The sequence below is a fragment of the Galeopterus variegatus genome, unplaced genomic scaffold (assembly GCF_000696425.1).
Source record: "Galeopterus variegatus unplaced genomic scaffold, G_variegatus-3.0.2 Scaffold542, whole genome shotgun sequence".
Lineage (NCBI taxonomy): Eukaryota > Metazoa > Chordata > Mammalia > Dermoptera > Cynocephalidae > Galeopterus > Galeopterus variegatus.
The window spans coordinates 158206-179634 of record NW_007726653.1 but is presented as its reverse complement, the minus strand read 5'-3'; the positions used below and the strand labels follow the sequence as shown (position 1 = coordinate 179634).

The window sequence follows — 21429 nt, the reverse complement described above, 5'->3', positions numbered from 1 at the left end:
ACACCATCTCAGACAATTGAAGCCCTACCTAGCTGAAGGTCCAGCTCAGATACTGCTCTGCCCACTCTTCCCTCTTGGAGGTGGTCTTCCCTCTTCTGGGCATCTTCCTGTGGCCCTTATCCATCCCTCTCATATTGGCTCTGTTCCATCCCATCTGGTATCATGGCTATATGCTCAAAGGCCTCATTTCCCCAATTATATTGCAAGTTTCTGGAGGCCAGGGCCAGTGTCTTCAGTAACTCTGCCCAGAGGCACATAGTCCCAAATAAGTAGTGGACCACGGCGTAGTCAGTACTCACCGGGCTGCCTGATGGAACATAACTTCTGTGACACTCTGAGCTGGCACAAGAGCACCACCTACTGCTGAGCTCTCACTGTTGGAAAACTAGGGTTTTAACAAGTTTCATCTCGCAATGAAGAGGGTGATTTGGAGGCAGAATACCACTTCTGGTCCTTTTATACTAATCCACGTGGGAGCAGATGAGGTGAGAGTGGGAGTGGAAAGGGGACGGCAAACCCTGGAGACACTCTAAAGGAAAGCAAATGGGACCAGATGACTGACTGGATGTCAGGGAGGAAGAGAAGCTAAGGTAGCACCAAGGCCTCCATGTTATGATGGCAGCAGGACAGGAGTGGAAACAAATCCCAAAAATGTTTTGGGAGGAGGATAGATAGCTAAATGAAATTCAAAATTTAATTTCTTTTGAGGCACAGAAAAGTGAGAGAAGCAGTGATGAAGGTTACTTAAAACATTACCACGCATTAGCTGGTTCCTTCATTTCTGACCTACTGTTAGGGACAGTGAGCACTATCTAAACACAGGAATTCACCTGAATCCTCTGAATAAGACTTTTAAAGGAATGGACAGCTCTGAGGAGTGATTGGGCTCTTCATTTGGTAAGTACCTTCCTGAGTTCTGCAGGGCATATTCTGACAGATGGGGTCTGGAAGCTTGAAACGTGACCAAACAGCTCCACGTGTATGTGCCTAAGTCTGGCTTACTGCATGACCTTTTACCTGCCGGGGCTCCATTGATGAGGCTGCCACTGAAAGAGGGGAGAAGGTAATAGGGGGGTGCCTGGCCCACCTAGCACAGACCCCCATAGCATCTCACTCACTCCTCCCACAGAGGGACTCTCAAAGGGAGGGCTGTCTCCTTCTCAGCCTATGTGAGATTTTGTTCCCAGATGTGCAAGTGATTGACACAGCCGATTTTAGGATTCGTGGGAGGACTGGATGAAAACATCCAACAGACACTCCATTTTTGCAGTAACAATAATAGTTACCATTTATTGAGTGTATCCTGTATGCCAGGAACAACCATTAGCTCATCTAAATTAACTTGCCAAAGCCAGATCTCAGTCTATGCCTAAATTTAGCTCTGGGATAAAGTTGGGCACTATTTTCTCAGCTTGAATTAAATGGGGTTTGACCTCTTCAATTGTACATTTTGGGAAGAGAGTGAAGTACATTCACTCACTCTGTTCTGAAAATATTTTATCAGCAATTGTGGTTCAGATGGAAGGAATTTGGCTATTCGGAGTCAATATCCTGGGGCTGCCTGGGCTGACTCCTGGCTTGGTTGGTCCTGTTTCTTGTCTGCTTGACTTGCTGGCTCCTGGATGACCATTTCTTCCCTACAGGAACCCTCCTGTAGGTAATGCTTGTGCTGCCAGTGCTGCAGGGTTTTTAGTCCATCCAGGCAAACAGACTGGAAATAAGACACACAAAAAACCTCTTATTTAAAGTCTGAAAATATTTGTATTACTAATAGACTTGGTGAGACCTTTTGTTATACCACTTAGCATGAGGAAGGTGAGAGTGAGGACAGTGGCCTTTTAAGGCTCAGCATGAGCATGTGCTTCTTCAGGCAGAGCCGAGCTGTGGCTCATCCCTCAAGAACAGTATGTGATTTTAGCATGAAGTTTTGCAGCCCGAGTTTCTCTAATCAGAAAGCAACTACTTTTTGCGACGGCCAGTTTATTCTGACTGAACTCAGGGTAAGTGGAAAGGAACTAGCATGTGTTCCGCATCTGCTATGCATCATTTGCTATGCTTGGCACCTTTCATATATTATCTTCTTTGACCCAGACATTGAAGGGTTTGTAAGAAAAAGGTGGGGAGGGAAAAAGAAAGAGTGGGATGTGAAGGCAGAGACCATCAGTTGGTGTGAAGTCTGGCACGTGCTAATTGATTTTGTTTTGTGAGCTCAGGGCTAACTTGGACTCCCCGCTTTGCAATAATGATGTTGGAAGGAGGATCTGGGGAGGACTGATAGCCAGCCTCAATCCACCCCACCCTCTTATCAGGTTCTTGACTCTGCCATAGGAAAGAATTCCAGAGCAGAGTCACTATAGAAAGTGAAAACAGGTTTAATGTAACAATGAGAGACAGATTTCACAGAGTGAGTGTGGCCTAGCTCCAGAGACTGAGCAGGGTCCATACCAAGTTTAACACAAAAGCAAGAAATACATGCTTAAAGTTTAGTACAGAGTGCAGGCTGGCTTAAGAGAGTGAGCAGCTGCTTGCCGAATGTAAGTTGGATACAAAAAGAAAGCGTACACACCTAAGCCAGCAAAGTGTGGGTTGGCTCCAGGAAAGTGAGCAACAACGCCGCCTTCTGCCAGGATTCGCTTCTATAGTTTTGCTATCTAATACATATTCATGTTATTGAGTGAATATTCAACTAAGGGGGTGGTTCCCTTTTATGTAACATAGTCTTACACATGCTCAGTTGGTCTCTTTTTGGAGCATGTTCTTTGGTCAAATCCTATTACTTGCACTGAACATATTCAAGAATATTCTGTGCTCTTTAGCACCTCTAGTGGAAGGTCATTCAGAGGACAAACTCCCTTCCACTGAGCATGCTCAGCTACCAGGGTTATATAACCCCTCTCTACTGAGCATGCCCAGCCACTGGATTTGCATAAGCCAGCCCCTTATGGTCTCAATTTCCCCATGCTGATGCCAAAAATAGGTCTGACAAGCAACAGTAACTTTCCTCTAGGTGAGGGCCTAGAGGAGGAGTCTGAGAACTTGGGGAGTGTCTTGAAATCCAGAGGTGTGTCCTGTAACCTGAGCCCAGGGAAACTGAGCACCTCCTATCTCAATAAGATAAATGCCTGTGAGGGGCCGGCCCGGTGGCGCACTGGATAGTGTGCCGCTTGGGAAGCGCGGCGGCGCTCCCGCCTGAGGGTTCGGATCCCACATGCAGACTGGTTCCTGCTCACTGGCTGAGCGAGGCGCAGGGGCAACGCCGAGGGTTGCGGTCCCGTTGCCGGTCCCGGTCCGGTGCGGGGGCGACACTGAGGGTTGCAATCCGTTGCCGGACACGGAAAAAGACAAAAAATAAAAGATAAATGCCTGTGTATCTGGGGTCCTCAGTGTAGAAACCCAGTTTGGCGTAAAAAGCAAGTCTGAACCTACCACTCCCCTTGGGTGATTCCCCACTTCTGCTGAATAAAGACCCAGTTCCTTTGCCTTGCATCCTTTCCCCCTTTATGGCCTGGCTTCTCTGTGTTTCTTATCCCTTCTCATCATCTCCTACTTTATGCTCTTGTTTAAGCCTCCAGGCCTTTGCTCAAGCTATTTCTTCTCATTAAGATGCCCTTTCCATCTACACCTTCTTCAGTTGACTAAATTCTTTTGTCTTTCAAGTGTTGCTCAGGTGTTGCCACCTTCTGGAAGCCATCCATGCTTTTCCCTACCTGTACCTCTACCAGGTTGGACCAAGTGCTCTTCTGCTGTCAGCTCAAAGTATATACCTTTCATAGTACTTTTCACATTTTATTAAAATTAACAGAATATTGAATGCATTGTCTTCCTCGCTAGACTGTGACCTTGATCTATTATCACCAGTCTCTAATCCAATGTCTGGAATACAGTGAGCGCTCAAGAAGTGAATGAAGGGCCGGCCCGGTGGTGCACTCGGTAGAGTGCGGCACTTGGGAGTGCGGCAGCGCTCCCGCCGAGGGTTCAGATCCCATATAGAGACCAGTCCACTCACTGGTTGAGCACAGTGCAGGCGCGACACCGAGGGTTGCGATCCTGTTGCCGGTCCTGGTACGGGCGTGACACCAAGGGTTGCGATCCCGTTACCAGTCATGAAAAAAGACAAAAAAGGAAAAAAAAATTTTAAAAAAAAGAATGAATGAAATATCATGCTTAAACGTCATGAACATGTGACTATTTGTATCAGGATGCTTTTGGCAGCAAGAAATGGAAAACCACACTTCAACTGGCTTAAATATCAAGGAAATATGTTATTTCAGATTTTAACTAGACATTCAGAGACAAGGTGAGCTTCAAGATTGATGTATCTGTGCAAGCCTGTCATCAGGAACCTAGGATCTTTCTGTCTCAGTGCTCTGCTGAGATCTCAGTTGTCTGCTGGGAGCTTCGTCCTAAGGCTGTTTCCGTTCATGGTTATAAGATGACTGCCAGTGGTAACAGAGCAACATGCTTCATTGTTTCACCCAGTGAGGGGGTTAGGGAGAGTGGGAGCGAGAAATGGCAGGAAGGAGGGAGAGAAAGAAACAGACAGACAGACACTGGTTTCTCTTTCCCAGAAGCCCCAAGCAAATCTCTTCTTAATTCATTGTTTCATACTGGCTAAGACCTGCCCATCCCTGAACCCTGATCCAGTAAATAACAAGGGGACTAAAATTAGTATGATTGGTTTGAACAAATGATCTGGGGTGAAAAGGCTGTTGTGGAGTCAATGTGCAATATACTACTCTAGAAGGAGCTTTCTAGGGTCTATCATGTTCCATTTTCTCTCTCTTTTCCTCTGGGACTCTAATACTGCCTGTGTTATACCTATACTATCCAATAGGGTAGTCACTCACTAGCCACATATGGCTAATTAAACTTCACTTTAAATTAATTAGAAATAAATAAAATTTAAAACTCAGTTTCTTAGTCACACTTGCCACTTTTTAAGTCTTCGACAGGCCCAAGTACCTCGTGGCAGCCCTACTAGATAGCACAGATACAGAGGATGTCTATCATCACAGGAAATTTTATTGGACAGAACTTTACTAGACCTATTAGTCACACTTGCCACTTTTTAAGTCTTCGACAGGCCCAAGTACCTCGTGGCAGCCCTACTGGATAGCACAGATACAGAGGATGTCTATCATCACAGGAAATTTTATTGGACAGAACTTTACTAGACCTAGTAGCTATGTCTCGTATCTCTTCTGCTCTGTTCTGTACTTTCTATTTGCTTTTCTGTCTGTGTGTCAGTATGCTATTGTCTACTGATTTGTTTTCAAGTTCATTAATCCTATTTTCTGCTGTATCTATCCCACTATTAAACCTACCCAAGGAGTTCTTAAGTTCAGATATTTATTTTGCAGTTCTCGAGTGTCCATGTAATTCCTATTATAGATTCTAATTTTCTGTCACAGTGTTCCATCTTTAATCGGTTCTGTCCCTTCACCCCTATTTTCTTTAAGATAAGATGTTAATCATAGTTATTTGGAGGGCCTTGTCTACTAATTCTCATCTGGATCATCTCTGGGTCTGCTTCTATTGACTATTTTATTTTTTAAATTATTAGTCACTTTCCCATATCTCTGCATACATAGAGTAATTTATATTGTATACTGGATATTGTAGATGATACACTGTGTAGAGGCTCTTGATTAGGTTTTCTTTCTCCAAATATTGTTAAGTGTTCTAGGATGCAGTTAAATTACCAACAGATTGTCTTGATCCTGGTGAGCCTTGATTTAGGCTTTGCTATGTTAGGTCTACTTCCATCTTTTCATTAATCCTGGGGTATAGCCCTTTTTCTTAGGATATGGCTCTTACTCCAAGAGACTTGTATTTTTGGGATTCCAACTGAATGTTCAGATTGTTCATCAATGTTTCTTCACACTGTTTGAATTAGAACTCCCAGAATTTCCCCAGCACTGTGTGACTTCAAAACTTTCTGTTCAGCTCTTAATATACCTCACCTTTCATAGCTGTTTTCTGTTAGAATTTCCAAAGTCTTACTTGCATATGCATAGCTTTGGATTTGGCCAAGGACCCCAAGGAAATTTTAATGAAGATTTTTAGAGCTCCTTTTCTGCAGTTTCTTTCTCTCTAATCTCCTGTCACCCAAATCTCAGCCACTTTACCAGCCCTGAACTCTAGTCTCTATTTTTTATATGCATCAAGATCGTTGCTGCTCTCTGTACAGCTCCTATTTTTCTCTGCTCTACAGTTTGAAAAATACTTTCAGGGAGAAAGCTGGGGTCAATATGGGACTTACATTGTGTGTTTCCCTTCCTTCAAGGATCATCAGTCTATGTTGGTTGTTGACCAATGCCTTCAAACTGTTTATAGATGGTAGGGTTAAGTCTGATATGAGCTACCTCATCATGGACAGATAATAAGTCTCCTCATGAACATTTAAAATAAAAATGCAAGTAATCAGAATCACCTGGAGAGCTCATATTCAACCAGAATCTCAAGGGTAGGGCCTAGGATGCTGTATTTTTTCAGAAAACATTTCAGATAATTCTGAATTAAGGTTGGGTTTATAAATTATTATGTTAGACACTAGAGAAATATGTTTAGCAGGAAAAGAAGTCATAATGGGCTCATTTGGTCAAGGAAGGCATCTGGAGGAGGTGAGACTTCAATTTTGAAGAGTGGGAGGGAATAAGTTGGAGATTTGAGCTTAGAGCATTTCCTGGGGTTGGGAGGAAGATATGGGCACCAATGTGGGGGTGGAATGAACATGGTATGGTATGTTTGCATTGTAAGAAATAAAGCAATTTGTCTGGAAAGGCTGCTTGGTGTAGGGCGGTAGTGTTAAATAATAGGGTAAGGCGGATTCAGAGCAGTCTGGGGGCGAGGCCTTGAAGGCCAAGCTAAGGAGATTGGATTTTGCTTGTAGATAACAGTAACAATAGGTTGTTGGTTCTGGTTTTGGTGTTTTGACTGAGGGAATGACATGCTGAAAGCAGTACATTAGAGCAGTGAATCTGGTGGGGCAGATGACTTGGTATAAGGAACAGAATGGAGTCAGGGAGACCAGTAGTGAAATAATTGCAGTAATCAGGCAGGGGCGGGGACTGAGGGAGAGTAGCATGTAAATGGAAAGCAAAGGTTGTATTTCAGAGTTATCTGAGGAAAGAAAGAACAAGATGGGCTCTGGGGGGTGGGGTGAAGATGCGGGGAGTCAGGAGAAGGTAATAGTTTTGACATAGTAGTTTGAGATGTTGGCAGAACATCAGGAGGATATTCCCGTTGAGTCCATAGGAACCGCATGTTCATTGTGAATCCACAGATACCATGTGACTAGAAGTGGTCTGAGATTTAGGTGTTATTTGGGAGACAATTTAATAGTGGTTTAAAAGTGTGGATCTTGGAGTCATGCAGACCTTGATTTGAGTCTTCACTATGCCACCCTGACTCTGTGACCTTGACCAATTTATTTAATCTCTCTGAATCTGTTTTTTCACCTAGAAAAATGTGGTGCTGATGGTATTATTACTTCATAGGGCTGTCATGAGGATTGAGATAACATGTGTAAAGCTCATTGTGTAGAGCTTGGCACCTATTTATTTTTGTCAGTTATCTGGGAAGTTGTGGTGAGAGGGCATCCTTGAATAGAGGAAATTGCCTGGGATTTAGGTTCAGATGGACACTGGATTGTAAATTTGTCTTCATCACTTACAAGCTGTGTGATCTTAGGCAATTTACTTCACCTCATCATAGTGAGTTTTTACCATGTTTAAAATGGAATTAACAGTACCTTCTTTATAGCATTATTTAAGAACTACTTGAGATAAACTGTGGAGGTGCTTGGCTCAGGGTGTGACACATGAGATAGGAAACCCTGTTAGTATTGTTGAAGTTCTGAGCCTGGATGAATTTTCAAATGGATAGGGTCTGATGCATGAAGGGTAGAGGGCTGAGGTCCACTTTTCAGACTGTCGCAGTAAGGGTATGAGGGACACAAAGGGAAGCCATGGAGGGGCAGCCAGGGGAGTGGAAGCAAGTTTGGTTACATCAGTGTAGGATTGGAGGATTGGTGAGCTTTCAAAATTAGGGTGTTGCTATTATTTTTGTCATGCTGAGAATTAGACATGATGTGTCAAGCAAGAGAGTTCAAGTGTGTGAAAGCACTGGCTCTCCTGAGAGAATCTGGTGTTGGGCAGAGACATGTAAAAGCAGGGAGAGAAGCTCATCATGTTTGTAGCCAGGTGGCCTGCCACTGAATGTGACCTAGTCTAGGGGGCCAGACGAAGAGAGTTCAAGTGTGTGAAAGCACTGGCTCTCCTGAGAGAATCTGGTGTTGGGCAGAGACGTGTAAAAGCAGGGAGAGAAGCTCATCATGTTTGTAGCCAGGTGGCCTGCCACTGAATGTGACCTAGTCTAGGGGGCCAGACAGGGTGGAGTATCAGAAAGGACTGCATATGATTCTGATGCAATATGTCTGCTCTCATGACTCCTATTTAACATAGTATTGGAAGTACTAACCAGAATAATCAGGCAAGAGAAGGAAATAAAAGGCATCCAGATTGGAAAAGACAAAGTCAAACCATCCCTGTTTGCAGATGACATGATCCTATATGTTAGAAAAGCCTAAAGACTCTTCAAAAAAATCTTTTAGAGTTGATAAACAATTTCAGTAAAGTTGCAGGATACAAAATCAACATGCAAAAATCAGTAGTATTTTTATACTCCAGCAATGAACTAGCAGAAAAAGAAATCAAGAAAGCTAGCACATTTATGACAGTCACCAAAAAGATAAAATACCTAGGAATAAAGTTAACAGAGAAGGTGAAAGATTTCTACAATGAGAACTGCAAATCACTGTTGAAATAAATGAAAGAGGACACAAAAAAAGATGGAAAGAAATCCCAGTGTCTTGGATGGGAAGAATTAACATTGTGAAAATGTCCATAACACCCAAAGTGATCTACAGATTTAATGCAGTCCCCATCAAAATACCAATGACAATCTTCACTGAAACAGAAAAAACAATCCTAACATTCATATGAAACAGCGAAAGACCCCAAATAGTCAAAGCAATACTGAGCAAAAAAAAAAGGCTGAAGGCATAACACTACCTGACTTTAAATTATACTACAAAGCTATAGTAACCAAAACAGTGTGGTGCTGGTATAAAAACAGACACATGGATCAATGAAACAGAATAGAGAACCCAGAAATGAGCCCACGTACTTATATCCAACTGATCTTTGACAAAGGCACCAAGAACATACATTGGGGAAAAGACTGCCTCTTTGAAAAGTGGCACTGGGAACACTATACATCCATCTGTAGAAGAATGAAACTAGATCTGTACCTTTCACCATATACCATAATGTGTTAAAGACTTAACTCTGTATCCTGAAACTATAAAACTCCTAAAAGAAAACATAGGGGAAACACTTCAGGAAGTACGACTGGGCAAGACTTTATGAATACAACCCCAAAAGCACAGGCAACAAAAGGAAATATAAACAAATGGGATTATATCAAACTAAAAAGCTTCTGCACAGCAAAAGAAATAATTCACAGTGAAAAGACAACTTACAGAGTAGGAAAAAATATTTGCAAGTTATGCCTCTGACAAAGGATTAATATCCAGAATATGCAAGGAATTCAAACACCTAACAGTGAAAAAACAAATAACCTGATTAAAAAATGGACAAAGAAACTGAATAGGCATTTCTCAAAGGAAGATATACAAATGGCCAACAGACACATGAAAGATGCTCAACATCACTCAGCATCAGAGGAATGCAAATCAAAACCACATTGAGATATCATCTCACCCCAGTTAGATGGGCTATTATCAAAAAGACAGAGAATAACAAATGCTAGCAAGGATACAGAGAAAGGGGGACCCTCCTTCTCTATTGGTGGGACTGTAAATTGGTGCAGCCATTATTTTTGAGGAACCTCTATATGGTATACCCTACAGATAGAACTGCCATACGATCTGGGAATTTCACTGCTGGGTAGATATCCAGAGGAATGAAAATCATCATGTCAAAGGGATACCTACACCCCGTGTTTATTGCAGCTCTATTTACAATAGCCAAGAGTTGGAACTAACCTAAATATTCATTGTTGGATGACTGGATAAGGAAAATGTGTCATATTTACACAATAGAATACTACTCTGCCATACAAAAGAATGAAATACTGAAATACTGCCAATCACAGCAAAATGGATGAACTTAGAGAAAATTATGTTAAGTGAAATAAGCCAGGTACAGAAAGAGAAATACCACATTCCTCACTTATAAGTGGGAGCTTAAAAAGCAAAAACAAAAACAGATAGAAAAAGAAAGATACAACAATCATAATAATTTAACTTTCAAAAGAAGAGAACAGAACTGAAGTTAGTAGATGTGGGAAAGCAGGGGTGGGAGGGGAAGCAGGAATTGGTAAAGGGCCATGAAAATTGATTACGTTGTACAATGTTGAATATACTAATTATCCTGATTTGAACATCAGATATTGCACACAGGTATTGATACTCAATTCTGTACTCCACAGATATGTACAATCAACTATATTCTGATAAAAAAAAATTTAAAAAAAGAAAAGCTCCAAAAAAACTCCAAAACCAAACAAAAACAAAGGGAATGAGAACTGACAGAATAAAGAACTCAGAAACTAGGAGGTGGCTGGTTTTCATTTTGCGTGCAGACTCAGGAAAGTAGTAATGGCAGACCATATTACAAGGGCTTATAGAGGAAGTGAATGGAGAGAAAACAAAGGCAACAGGGTCAGAACACATTTCTCAAAGTTTGGTGATAAAGGGAAGGAGTGGCCAAATGAAGCTCTGAGCTCATTTAAAAGTGTAGCATCAGGGTTAAGAACATCAACACTGAAACTAGACCTCCTGGGTTTGAATCTTAGCTCTGCCACTTATTAGCTGTGTGACTTTAGGCAAGTTATTAAATTCTGTGTGCCTTAGTTTCCAACTCTGTAAAATGAAGATGATAATATTGGGGATTAATACTGGGGAGATAATTGTGAGGTTATTCAGAGGGCGAAGTAGGTTAATATGTGTAAAAAGTACTTAAAATAGTGTCTGGCACATAGAGAGCATTTAATAAATGTTAGTTGCTATGATTGTTGTTGCAATTATCATTATTGCTACTATGGAGAGAAATTGAAAATGAGAAAGGAGGATGGAGAAAGGGAAGACAGGAGAGGCATAGTACTGTCATAGGTATAGTTTGACAGTACAGTTTGGCTCTAAAATATGGGTACAACACCCACCAGGGAATCTTCTTAGGCTCTACTTAACATTCAGTCTTAGGAGACTACCATGGGTCACTTTTGGCACTGAACTACTGAGAAAGATATAAAATGGGAACTACAGCTTGACAGCAGAGCAGTCCTTGCAGCAGTCCAGCTCACATGCAAGTAGACAAGATCCACGTTGGGCAGCTGTGGGAGCTGCCATGGCTTAAAAACTCCATGCCCCATGGGAGCCAATATTTCTTGTAACATCTCCATTGGCACAGCTTCTAGGGTCCCTGAAATGGACATGCCAGTTACAAGAGCCACCACACTCAGGGAAGTCCAAAGTATGGTGTCCCCATCAGGCATTTACAGTTCATTTATAGTTCCTCCCAATCCAGATAAAATTGGCCAAGCAGAGGGTGTTTATACCATAAGAAACTTGATTTAGTAACATGTTGGCTCATATAGTCTTTATCCATTTTCTGGGAAACAGAACTTGGATGTTAACTAAAGGTCAGGTTACCATGCAATAAGAGAAAGAATTTGATTAACCCTTTGCTTACAGTGGGACTTTTGGCTGTTTCACAGAGAAATCAGGACTATTCTAGATTATGAGCAACATGTAAGGATGCTAGACCTGGGATTTGAGATTTAAGGAATTTGGGTATGAAAGATGTAAGAAATGTGCTAGGGATCTATAACATGTTTACGGGTCAGAGACACAGCCTGGTTGGTGAAATTTTTTGGCATCCTGGCAGATTACTAAGGATACAGTGATGGTGTCTCCCAGGTAACCAGGCTGAGCTATTCTCCCTACAGCAGACAGGATTTATGGCAAAGACAAAAATGCAAAAAAAAAAATGTTAAAAAAATCCTCTTTTATACAATATATGAAAGTATGCCAGCTGACCTGCCAAGAACATAAAGTAAAACAGGCAGAGTCCAGATCACCTTCTCTCCTTCAATAGATATTTATTACACCTACTGCCTATCAGGCCCATGACTCAGCTGCTTCCCCTGTCTGTAGATACCAGTGTAATGATGATTTCTTCAGAACCTTGAATCCCCCGTGGCCTGCCGGATTTGTAGGATACAGAACAGGGGAAGTGTCAAATTCCTTATGGTGAGGAATTCTTGGGACCTGGAAATTAGGTCCACATTTTAGGGTCCTTTATTTTTTCTCTCTCCCTTCATATTGCTTTGGAAAAGCAGGAAAGCTCAGTCCTAGGAGAGGGGATAATTGAAAACCAGGGTTGAAGGGTCTTAAGGGTCCTGGGCCAGAACACACCCATAAGGTCTGTGTGTTGCCCTGTTTGCCCAAGAATATGTGCTCTGGGGTCAGTCAGAGTTCCTGTGAAGGCAGAATTGTAAAGTAGGGGAAATTTACCTTTGGTTCCCATCTACTTTGTTTTTAGGGCCTCTCTCCTTCTGTCTAGGGCTCCTCTGACACCTCATTTTAAGATCTTATCCCTAGGTTGTGCTCACAAAGTGCCTTGCTTTCCTATTGAGCTGTTTCTATATCCAGGATAAACTAATTTCAGGAGGGATTTAAGGAAAAATTGCATTTTAATAGGCATCTCTTCTGAGTGAAAAACTGTCGAGAGACAAAGGAACTGAGTCTCTAATAGTGAAAGAGTTGGGCTGTGGCAGAGAGAGTGGAGAAGAGGGAGTTTGGAAGCAAGGCAAGTGGAAGTGAGGTTCCTGGTCAGGCCAACCAAGGGCTGCAGGAAGACACCTGTGCCCTCAGGCAGAGCGCTGAGGGCCTTAAAGGTCTCTCAGTGATGTGTGGGCAAGTGCACCCAGGGGCCCCTGAGTGTGTGTGAAGATGGAGGCGGTGGGGGAGGATAGACGAGTGCAGTGCCCTGTGGTTGCCCTGGGGATACATCTCTGGGTGGGCAGGCTGTGGAGTGTGTTTATATATAAGCTGCAGATGTGATTCCCATTAGCCTATGGTGAATTTTTTTTCTTTTCAACGTATTTGTCTGGATACCATGGTAATTTTGCAGTTAAGTGAATCTCTGCTATTTTAAATTCACGCCTTTCATCTGTTTTGTGCTGTAAATGAAAACAATTAGGAAATACATGCAATAGAATATGCTCATTATATGGGTTTAAAAATCTATCGGGTATGTAGCACTTAATAAATCATACTAATATCCATCATTTTATTTGAATCTCCCTGTTACCCTAAGCTTTCAATAGTGTAAATTGTTCCTCCCTGTTTTAAAGATAAGAAACTGAGGTTCAGACCAATGTTAAAACTTAGGAAAGTTTATACAGCAGAGTCTGTACTGATTTGAATTCTCTGTTGTTTTCACTCTAACACACATAAAGTTTTATTTTGGAATTGACTAGACACCTAGTTTCCCAGTTATAACAAGGTTCACCTGCAAGGGGGTTGTTCTCTCTGGGGCACAAGCTTGTATGGATGGGTCATTGTAGTATACAAACAGGTTGTAGGGGACATAGTTGAATGTGCATAGTTTGGCAAAGAAAATCCACTGGTTGTTTTCTGTGCTCTTAATCAGCTCATTAAGGCTGAATATGAACTCTCTAATACCAATGGAATCTATAATTAGAGACAGTATAAAATACTAACAATAGATAGTAAGGTGGTTTGAAAGTTAAAACTCTAAATCAGATGGTATTGCTAAATTTGGCAAATGAAGGAAAATAAACACAAGAACCTTACCTAATCTCCTTATTCTATGAAATAGTTTATGCTTCATTAAGAACAGAACAATCATAACCTTTTAGCTATCCCCATCTTTAAAAGAAAAAGGAGAAAAAAGTTTCTGTTTATTTTCCTAATTTGCATTTAAATAGATTCCTTTAACATTTACTATTTATTAAGAGCCAGATTTGTTTATTTTCACTAAATTTTAGCTAACATAAATTACTTAGCTTAATTAAAACTAAAACACAAAAAGAAAAAACACCCCAAGTAGCTTATATGTAACATCTATCTTCTTAATGAGACAAAACTATGTTGGTTTCAGACAAAGAGATAAAATTTCATTATTTAGACATGAAATTTCCTCTTGGAGGAATTTTTTTGTTATATTACATTTTGTTGAACCTACCATTTGTAGCTTTTCAAAAAAGAAAGACATCAAGAAGTTTGAAACCACTGGAAGATTTTTTTTTTTTCTTTACATCATTGGAATCAGTCTAGTTCAAGTTTATTCCAGAGGGCCAAATTCAACTAGATCAAATCATAAAATATCCTAGCTGGAAGAGAGCTCAGAAGGGGTCCTTTTGTCTGGAGATTAGCAACCCTAGAGCCTAGGGCCAACTCATTCATTCATTCAAAGTATTTATTGAGAAAAGTAGAGCTGTTTGAATCAGCTGTCCCCAGGCATCTGAACTTTCTCTTGATAGGGCAGGCAGTGGAGGAGGACGAGGAAGATGGGTATTGGTGAGTGAATGGCTTCATGTGGGGGACATCACCTTACCCCACTGGAGCACCACAGTGCGCTGGCATCTGCCGTTTGGAGGGTACCTGCCCTGTGGAGCTCAGGCAGAGGAGTCTTATAGCCACGTGAGCAGGAGGTAGGGCAGTGTCCCAAGAGTGTGGTTCAACAGGCACTCAGTGAATGTGGCATTGGGTAGAATGAATGGATCCTATGCCTTGGACTTCACTTCTTTGAACCTGTTTCCCCATCTGTGAAGTGGGCCTGATGATAGCAGCTTGTGGGAGTGTTTTGAGCATGCAATCAGATGATGTGTGCGAATGGTCATTTTGAACTGGAAAGCACCCCAGACAAATGTCAGGGCTGAGACGAAGAAGCTTCCTTTCTCTGGCTATAAAACAATGCCAGTTTTCTCACTGACATTCTTCTATTCAAAAAGTTGGAAATGTAAGATATAGCAATGAATATACCTTCTGATCCAGGAGACTCAATAAAACTATTTTTTATTTCAAATGGAAAAAAATGTATCCCGTAAGTTTCCAATTGAGTCTATTGTAAATCAGGTGCTTACCTCCATTCCCTTGCAAATGGGGAGAAGGCCAGAAATGAAGTGACTTGCCCATAGTCTCATGGGGAGTTAGTGACAGACCTAGGCCCGGAGCCAGCCCAGTCCTTATTCCACTTGACTGCACACACACGAGTACATGCACACACATACATGTATGCACACACACATTCTGTCTCTACAACCAGTTCCACTGAATGCAACAGAAATGACTGTGACCCTTGCAGGCAGCCAGGATTGCAAGGGTGAGGGTTATATACAAGTAGGCAGCAAGTTTAGGCCCAGAGAAGACGTGATTGTCCCTTAAGAAACAGACATCTGAGAGAAACCCTGGTTCCTGATATCAGACGGAACTATTTAGTCCCCTGAGCAGGTCTTTTCTTGTCTGCCTGAGTGAGATGTGTGTCACTTCTTTGGTGCACTACCTCCAGCACAAGCTAAACTTTCCCAAAATGTGGGCTCCAAATGTGGAAACAGGTGGCATGGCATGGGCACAGACCTCACTGTGTAAGAAGCCAATTCAACCAGGTGCCCAATTCCTGCAACAGTCTCAACTCTCACTTGTCTTTTAACTAGCGTTTGTGTTGCTTTCCACCCTAATTGGCCTGTGTTCATCTCTCCTTGCTCTGCAGTCCAGCAGGGACCTGGCGCCAAGCAATCTAATCATTCTGGTGCTGGCACTTAACTCAGCTGCTTATTTGCATATCTAAAGAGTCGCTGAAATAAAATACAGGGAAGGTCAGTTCTCGGCCACTGAGATATCCAAGAAAGTATATAGAGTGAGTCTTTTCATCAAAAGTTCCAAGGACTTCAGGCATTTCAGATTTTCATTAACTTTATTGATTCTTCTGTCAATGAGGAAAAGAGATGAGAAATCATTTAAAAATGGGGTTGAGAGGCAGAATTTTAAAGAGTAAAAATTACAGAATGCGAGTCTTCTAAACTCCTGGGGCACCTGTCTTTTTTTCCTCCTTGTCCTTAATAATAATTAAAGAAAAAATAAATAAATAAAGCACTGACCAAGTGCCTGGGAACTGGCAACATGGGGCTGGTGGACACAGGATGCTGCTCGCAGCACAGACATTGACCTGGCCTCTGCAGGAGCCACAGCCTGAAGCAAATTCTCTGACTGCACTTGAAAGTGTTGAATGGTACTTTCTTCCTTTCCTTTTGTCAGTGTAGATAGACAGAAGTGACCTAGGTAATTCAAAAGGGAGAAAAATCCCTAAATCATGCATGTTTGCCTTCAGAAGGTGATGTTTTTATATTCAGCTGTGAGTTGTTTCAGCCCTGCTATCTCTCTCCTGACCTCCAGATACATAAGTCTAGCTGCCCACAGGACACCTCCTCTTGAAACTCTCATGACCCTCTCTAACTTAGCACATCTAAAATGGAACCCACCATTCCACCACCTTCAGCCATGCTTCCTACCCTCCTCTTTAGGCAGCACCTGTGGGGGTGGCACCTTTTATTACAAGGATCGGGGATGCCAAACCAGAAATCTCCCTGGGTCATCCTTGCCCTCTTCTCCCTCCGCTCTTCACCTCTTCCCAAGTCTTCCCGCTCCTCAGACTCTACTCCCACTCCCCTAATCCAGGTTTCCAGTTCTCACCCCACCAGGATTACTGAAACAGCCTCCTAAGCATTCTCTCTGCTCCCTCTCTCCCTCTCCAGTCCACATCCCATGCTGCTATCAGAGCTCACTTCACTGCTTACTTAAAACCCTCCATCGACACGTTGCTGCTGACAGCACATGGTCTAAGGCTGTGTGCAGGGCTCTTCGTGATTGGCCTGTCCCATCTACCTTCCCAGCCACATCTCTTCCTTGATATCAGGCTCCAGAAGCACAGCTGAGGTGTTCTCACGTCCCCTGGCACACTGGACTTCCCCCCAGTTCTGCCCCTCTGCTCCTCCACTTTTACCTGGAGTGCGTATCCCATTGGCCTTTGCCCGGCTATTCCTACCTGAGTCAAGGCTCAACTCAGGTGTCACCTCCTCTGGGAAGCCTCTCTGCTCTTCATCCTCCCCACTCCATCAGTGGCAGGTGAGATACCCTGCTGCATGCTCCCCAGTAGCCCATACTGGCCTCTACTGATAGGTATGTTTTTTCGAGTTGTAATTTTGATTGAGGTGTGTGGTACTAAGGTTGTATCTGAGTTCCTGTCAGCTTTCCATACTGGCCTTCAAGCCACTTCATCTCAAGAACCACATTTTAGTCATTTTTGCCTCTGTTGCCTTGGACAGTGCCTGGCATATAGCAAATGTCCCATAGATGTTGACTGAATATTAGTGAAAAAGTAAATTCACTCCTCTATTTCAAGGGAAATAATGGAATAAGGCTGTGGTTCTGCCTCCAGGAAAGCTGGCACAATTTTTGCAGTTTCTCTGCCTGTTCTTGTGCTCAGGCCTGGCATATAGCAAATGTCCCATAGATGTTGACTGAATATTAGTGAAAAAGTAAATTCACCCCTCTATTTCAAGGGAAATAATGGAATAAGGCTGTGGTTCTGCCTCCAGGAAAGCTGGCACAATTTTTGCAGTTTCTCTGCCTGTTCTTGTGCTCAGCTCCTCTCTGCTCCCCTCTGCAGGTGGGCTGCAGTCTTTAGTCCATCCCAAACTATGGAGCATCAGTCCCAAGGAGAGCAATCCTCTTCTCCAAATGTACCATTGCACACCTTTCCTGGCTATATCACTTGACTGCTCTGCGTGGAAAATTACAGAAAATCCAACTTCAATGGGCTTGAATGATAAAGAGGATTTCTCAGCTCAGGTCCTAAGGCAGTCCAGAGAAAAGTGGAGATCAGGCAAGGCTCAGTCAGGTCTCTGCCTGTTTCCTGCAGTTGTCTTGGCTTCACCCTTTCTCTACCCCTTGGCATCACCCTCAGGCTGCCAGGGGTATGGTGTAATTTGAAGTCAGGGCCACACATTACAGTATCAGAGGAAGAGAAGCTGTATCTAAAGAACTATGGTTCTGTTCTCTCCAGAAGTTTCTAGCAAACTTTCCCTCACACTTTATTGTACTGAATTGGATCACATTCTTTTACTGAGACAATCCTACTGGTTGGGAAATGGCATGCACTGATTGGCTTGGGTCTGGTGTCCTGAAGAGCAAGGAACCCCTTAGAGCTGGGGTTCTGGTGTGCAGGCTGCTGGGAGGAGGGGTGGATACCTAAATGAAAACCAGGGTATGGAGAAGAGGAGGAAAACGGCTCAATGCCCACTGTGCTAGCACCAAGCAGGACATACTCTCCCCTTAAAGTCTTCCTCTTCTGGTTCCTGGTGGGTTATAGCAGAAACCCTGGAATTGGAGTTTGTGGAATTACAAGAAAAGTTGTTTCAGTTCAGAATCAATTCAACAGTGTGTGTGTGGGGGCAGTGTGTAAGTAGGACAAGGGTGGACAAGGATGCCCTAGTGCTTTTTCTATGAGGGTTTCTTTCTCTTACTAGTGCAGTTGGGAATAGATTAGGTCTCCTGGCTTGTCCCCTCAGGGTCCCTAAAGCAAACATGGGGCCTCTTTGAGGCTTTCTAAAAGTTTTTTACAGAGGGGTAGTAGCTGGAGAGAGTAAACAGCTTCCTCTGCCTACTCCCTGATTATCTCACTCTTTCTCTTTTCCCGTTAGGCTCTGTGGAACAACACCGTGGCTGCTGGTGGGTCCTTATTGTAAAAGCGAGGGCTGTCCTGGGAAACCAGGCTGTGGCCCACCCTGACTCTGAGAATGGTGACGATTCTCACCGGGCACCAGCAGGAGGGCTTTTTATCCCCCCCTTCCAGTAGCTCTGAATGTTTTGCCCTGTTGGACCAATGACCCTTCTGATTACTCTGTCCCTTCTTGTCCCCTCCAGATGTTCGACTGGATAAGCCACAACAAGGAGTTATTCCTCCAGAGCCACACGGAGATTGGAGTCAGCTACCAGCACGCCCTAGACCTTCAGACGCAGCACAATCACTTTGCCATGAACTCCATGGTGAGCACAGGGGCTGTTCTTAGCACCACCTCTGGGACAGGAGGGTAGGGGAGAGAGAACTGGGGGAGAGGGGGAGGGGCAGACCTGAGTAAGAATAAGGAACTCTGAACATGTGGACCCTTTAGCATTCCATTTGCTACAGTGGGGACCTGTGCAGGGCACAAGGCCAGCCAGCTGTTCCTGCAGCAGATTATGTATGGCCCCATTTCTGCCTCTGGATGCTGCTTTACACCATCAAAGGAATGCACTTGGGGTACTAGGAGGCATTAGCTCAGCACAAGACTAGAAGAAAGGCGAGTCACCAGTTCCACTCCGCTGACTTAACTCACGTTTTTCCGACCCTGGCATGTCTGAGTCACTGAGCTGAGATGGTACATTAGCTCAGCACAAGACTAGAAGAAAGGCGAGTCACCAGTTCCACTCCGCTGACTTAACTGACGTTTTTCAGACCCTGGCATGTCTGAGTCACTGAGCTGAGATGGTGAGGGGCCTTAAGCTATGGCACATTGGAAATGGTTGAGTGAATTGGGGCTGTTTACACTAGGGAAGAGGAACCCTACGGGACACATGATTGCTGCCTTCAAATATTTGAAGGGCTGTGTTGGAGAGAAGAGAATAGAATTGCTTTATATTGGTCTAGGGGGCAGAAATGTCCAGGGAAGCAGGACGTGGTTTGGGGGCTGGGGCTGGGGTGGGATGCAGCCAGAGTGAGTGAGCTCCCAATGATGGGGAGTTCAAGCAGATGCTGAGTTCAGAGAGGGCTATATAGAGCTGAGTGGCCATAAGGAATTTACTTTGCCTCTTTGCACTTCAGTTTCTTCATCTGTAAAATAGAAATAATAATTACTACCTTATGAAGTTGTGAAGATTCAGTGAGTTAATTGTAAAACAATTGGAACTGTGCCTGGCACATAGTAAGTCATCAGTAAATGCTGGTATTATGATAATGATGAGGATGTAGGAGTCTGGTTCAGAAGGTACCTGTGATCCCTCATAAACCTAACACTTTGGGATGCTATTTTTTCCACATGGTTACCCCAAAGCTTTATTTTGAAATCCTCCTTAATCCCATTCTATCCCAAATGCCTTCTGCCTAAGTATGCCTTTGCATCTCTCTCTGCCCCCCTCTGCCAGCTCTTCCTTCTTGCACTGTTTGTCCAGAAGAATAGCTCCACCACTCCCCATATATCTGAAAATCAGACACTCCTTACCATTGCAGCTGGTGATGCTGGGTGTTGGACAAGTGTTAGAAAAACATAAACATGGAGGATCACAGAAGCTAAGAAGGAAGAGAATTTCATTTTCTACCAGGTTCTTAAAAATATGCTATGCACTGGAGTTAACACACTGAAAAATAAAAATTTATGGCCTCCAGTTGTTTAGTGTCTATTTGGAGAGAGAAAAACACAGACAGTCATGGTGTAGCTTGATATGTGCAATGATAGAGATATGCTGAGTTAACTAAGAATCTTAAAGTTCGGTGGTTTAAAACAACAGAGGTATATTTCTTGCTCCTATCACACCCTCATCACTAGTTGGTAGCAGCTCTGCTCATCACAGTAACTCGGACTGGGCTGTTGAAGCAGCTCCCATCTCAGGTGCTGCCAGTTGCCTTGCCAGACAAAGCATGTAGCCAGTACACATGCTGCTCTGAAGCCTTTCTCCTAGAAGTAACACATCAGCTCACATCTCATTGGCCAGTGCTGTCACACCACCACATCTCACTTCAAGTCATTGGGGATGTGCAGTCCTACCACATGAGGGAAGGAGAGCGTGGGATGGTTGTGAACAGCCCTAATGACTAGCACAGAGAGCCACTGAAGGGTGTTGGGTAGAGGTGAACATCATGAGATTTGCACAGACAGATCACTCTGGCTGCAAGATAGAAGGCTTTGAGACCAGGCAGGGAAATCATCAACACTGATTGTGTTACCAATTTTGGCCACAACAGTATTGTGTCTGCATCTAAATGTAAAGAGTCATTCCCTTCCAACCAGTCTCCTGTAAGTATTTCTCATCTCTGGCTCACTTTACTCACAGAGGAGCAAAGCAATTGATCTCAGGTGATTAAGAAAATGAACTCGGGGCCGGCCTGGTGGCGCACTGCTACAGTGCGCCGCTTGGGAGTGCGGTGGTGCTCCCGCCGAGGGTTCGGATCCCACATACAGACCGGCCACTCACTGGCTGAGTGAGGTGTGGGCGCAACACCGAGGGTTGCGATCCGTTGCCGGTCACGAAAAAAGACAAAAAGGAAAAAAAAAAAAAAAAAA

The 21429-nt window shown here is 43.3% G+C and overlaps 1 protein-coding gene across 1 annotated transcript in view; it reads left to right on the top strand.

Moving 5' to 3' along the window:
• The window catches only part of LOC103588259 (kalirin), a gene marked incomplete at its 3' end in the record, with an annotated part of 440967 nt that overhangs the window by 262678 nt on the left and 156860 nt on the right, over window positions 1-21429 (top strand). Inside the window, exon 6 of the mRNA XM_008569903.1 lies at window positions 19037-19159. Within this exon, the coding sequence (XP_008568125.1) occupies window positions 19037-19159 (123 nt within the window). The remainder of the gene's footprint in view (window positions 1-19036; window positions 19160-21429) is intronic.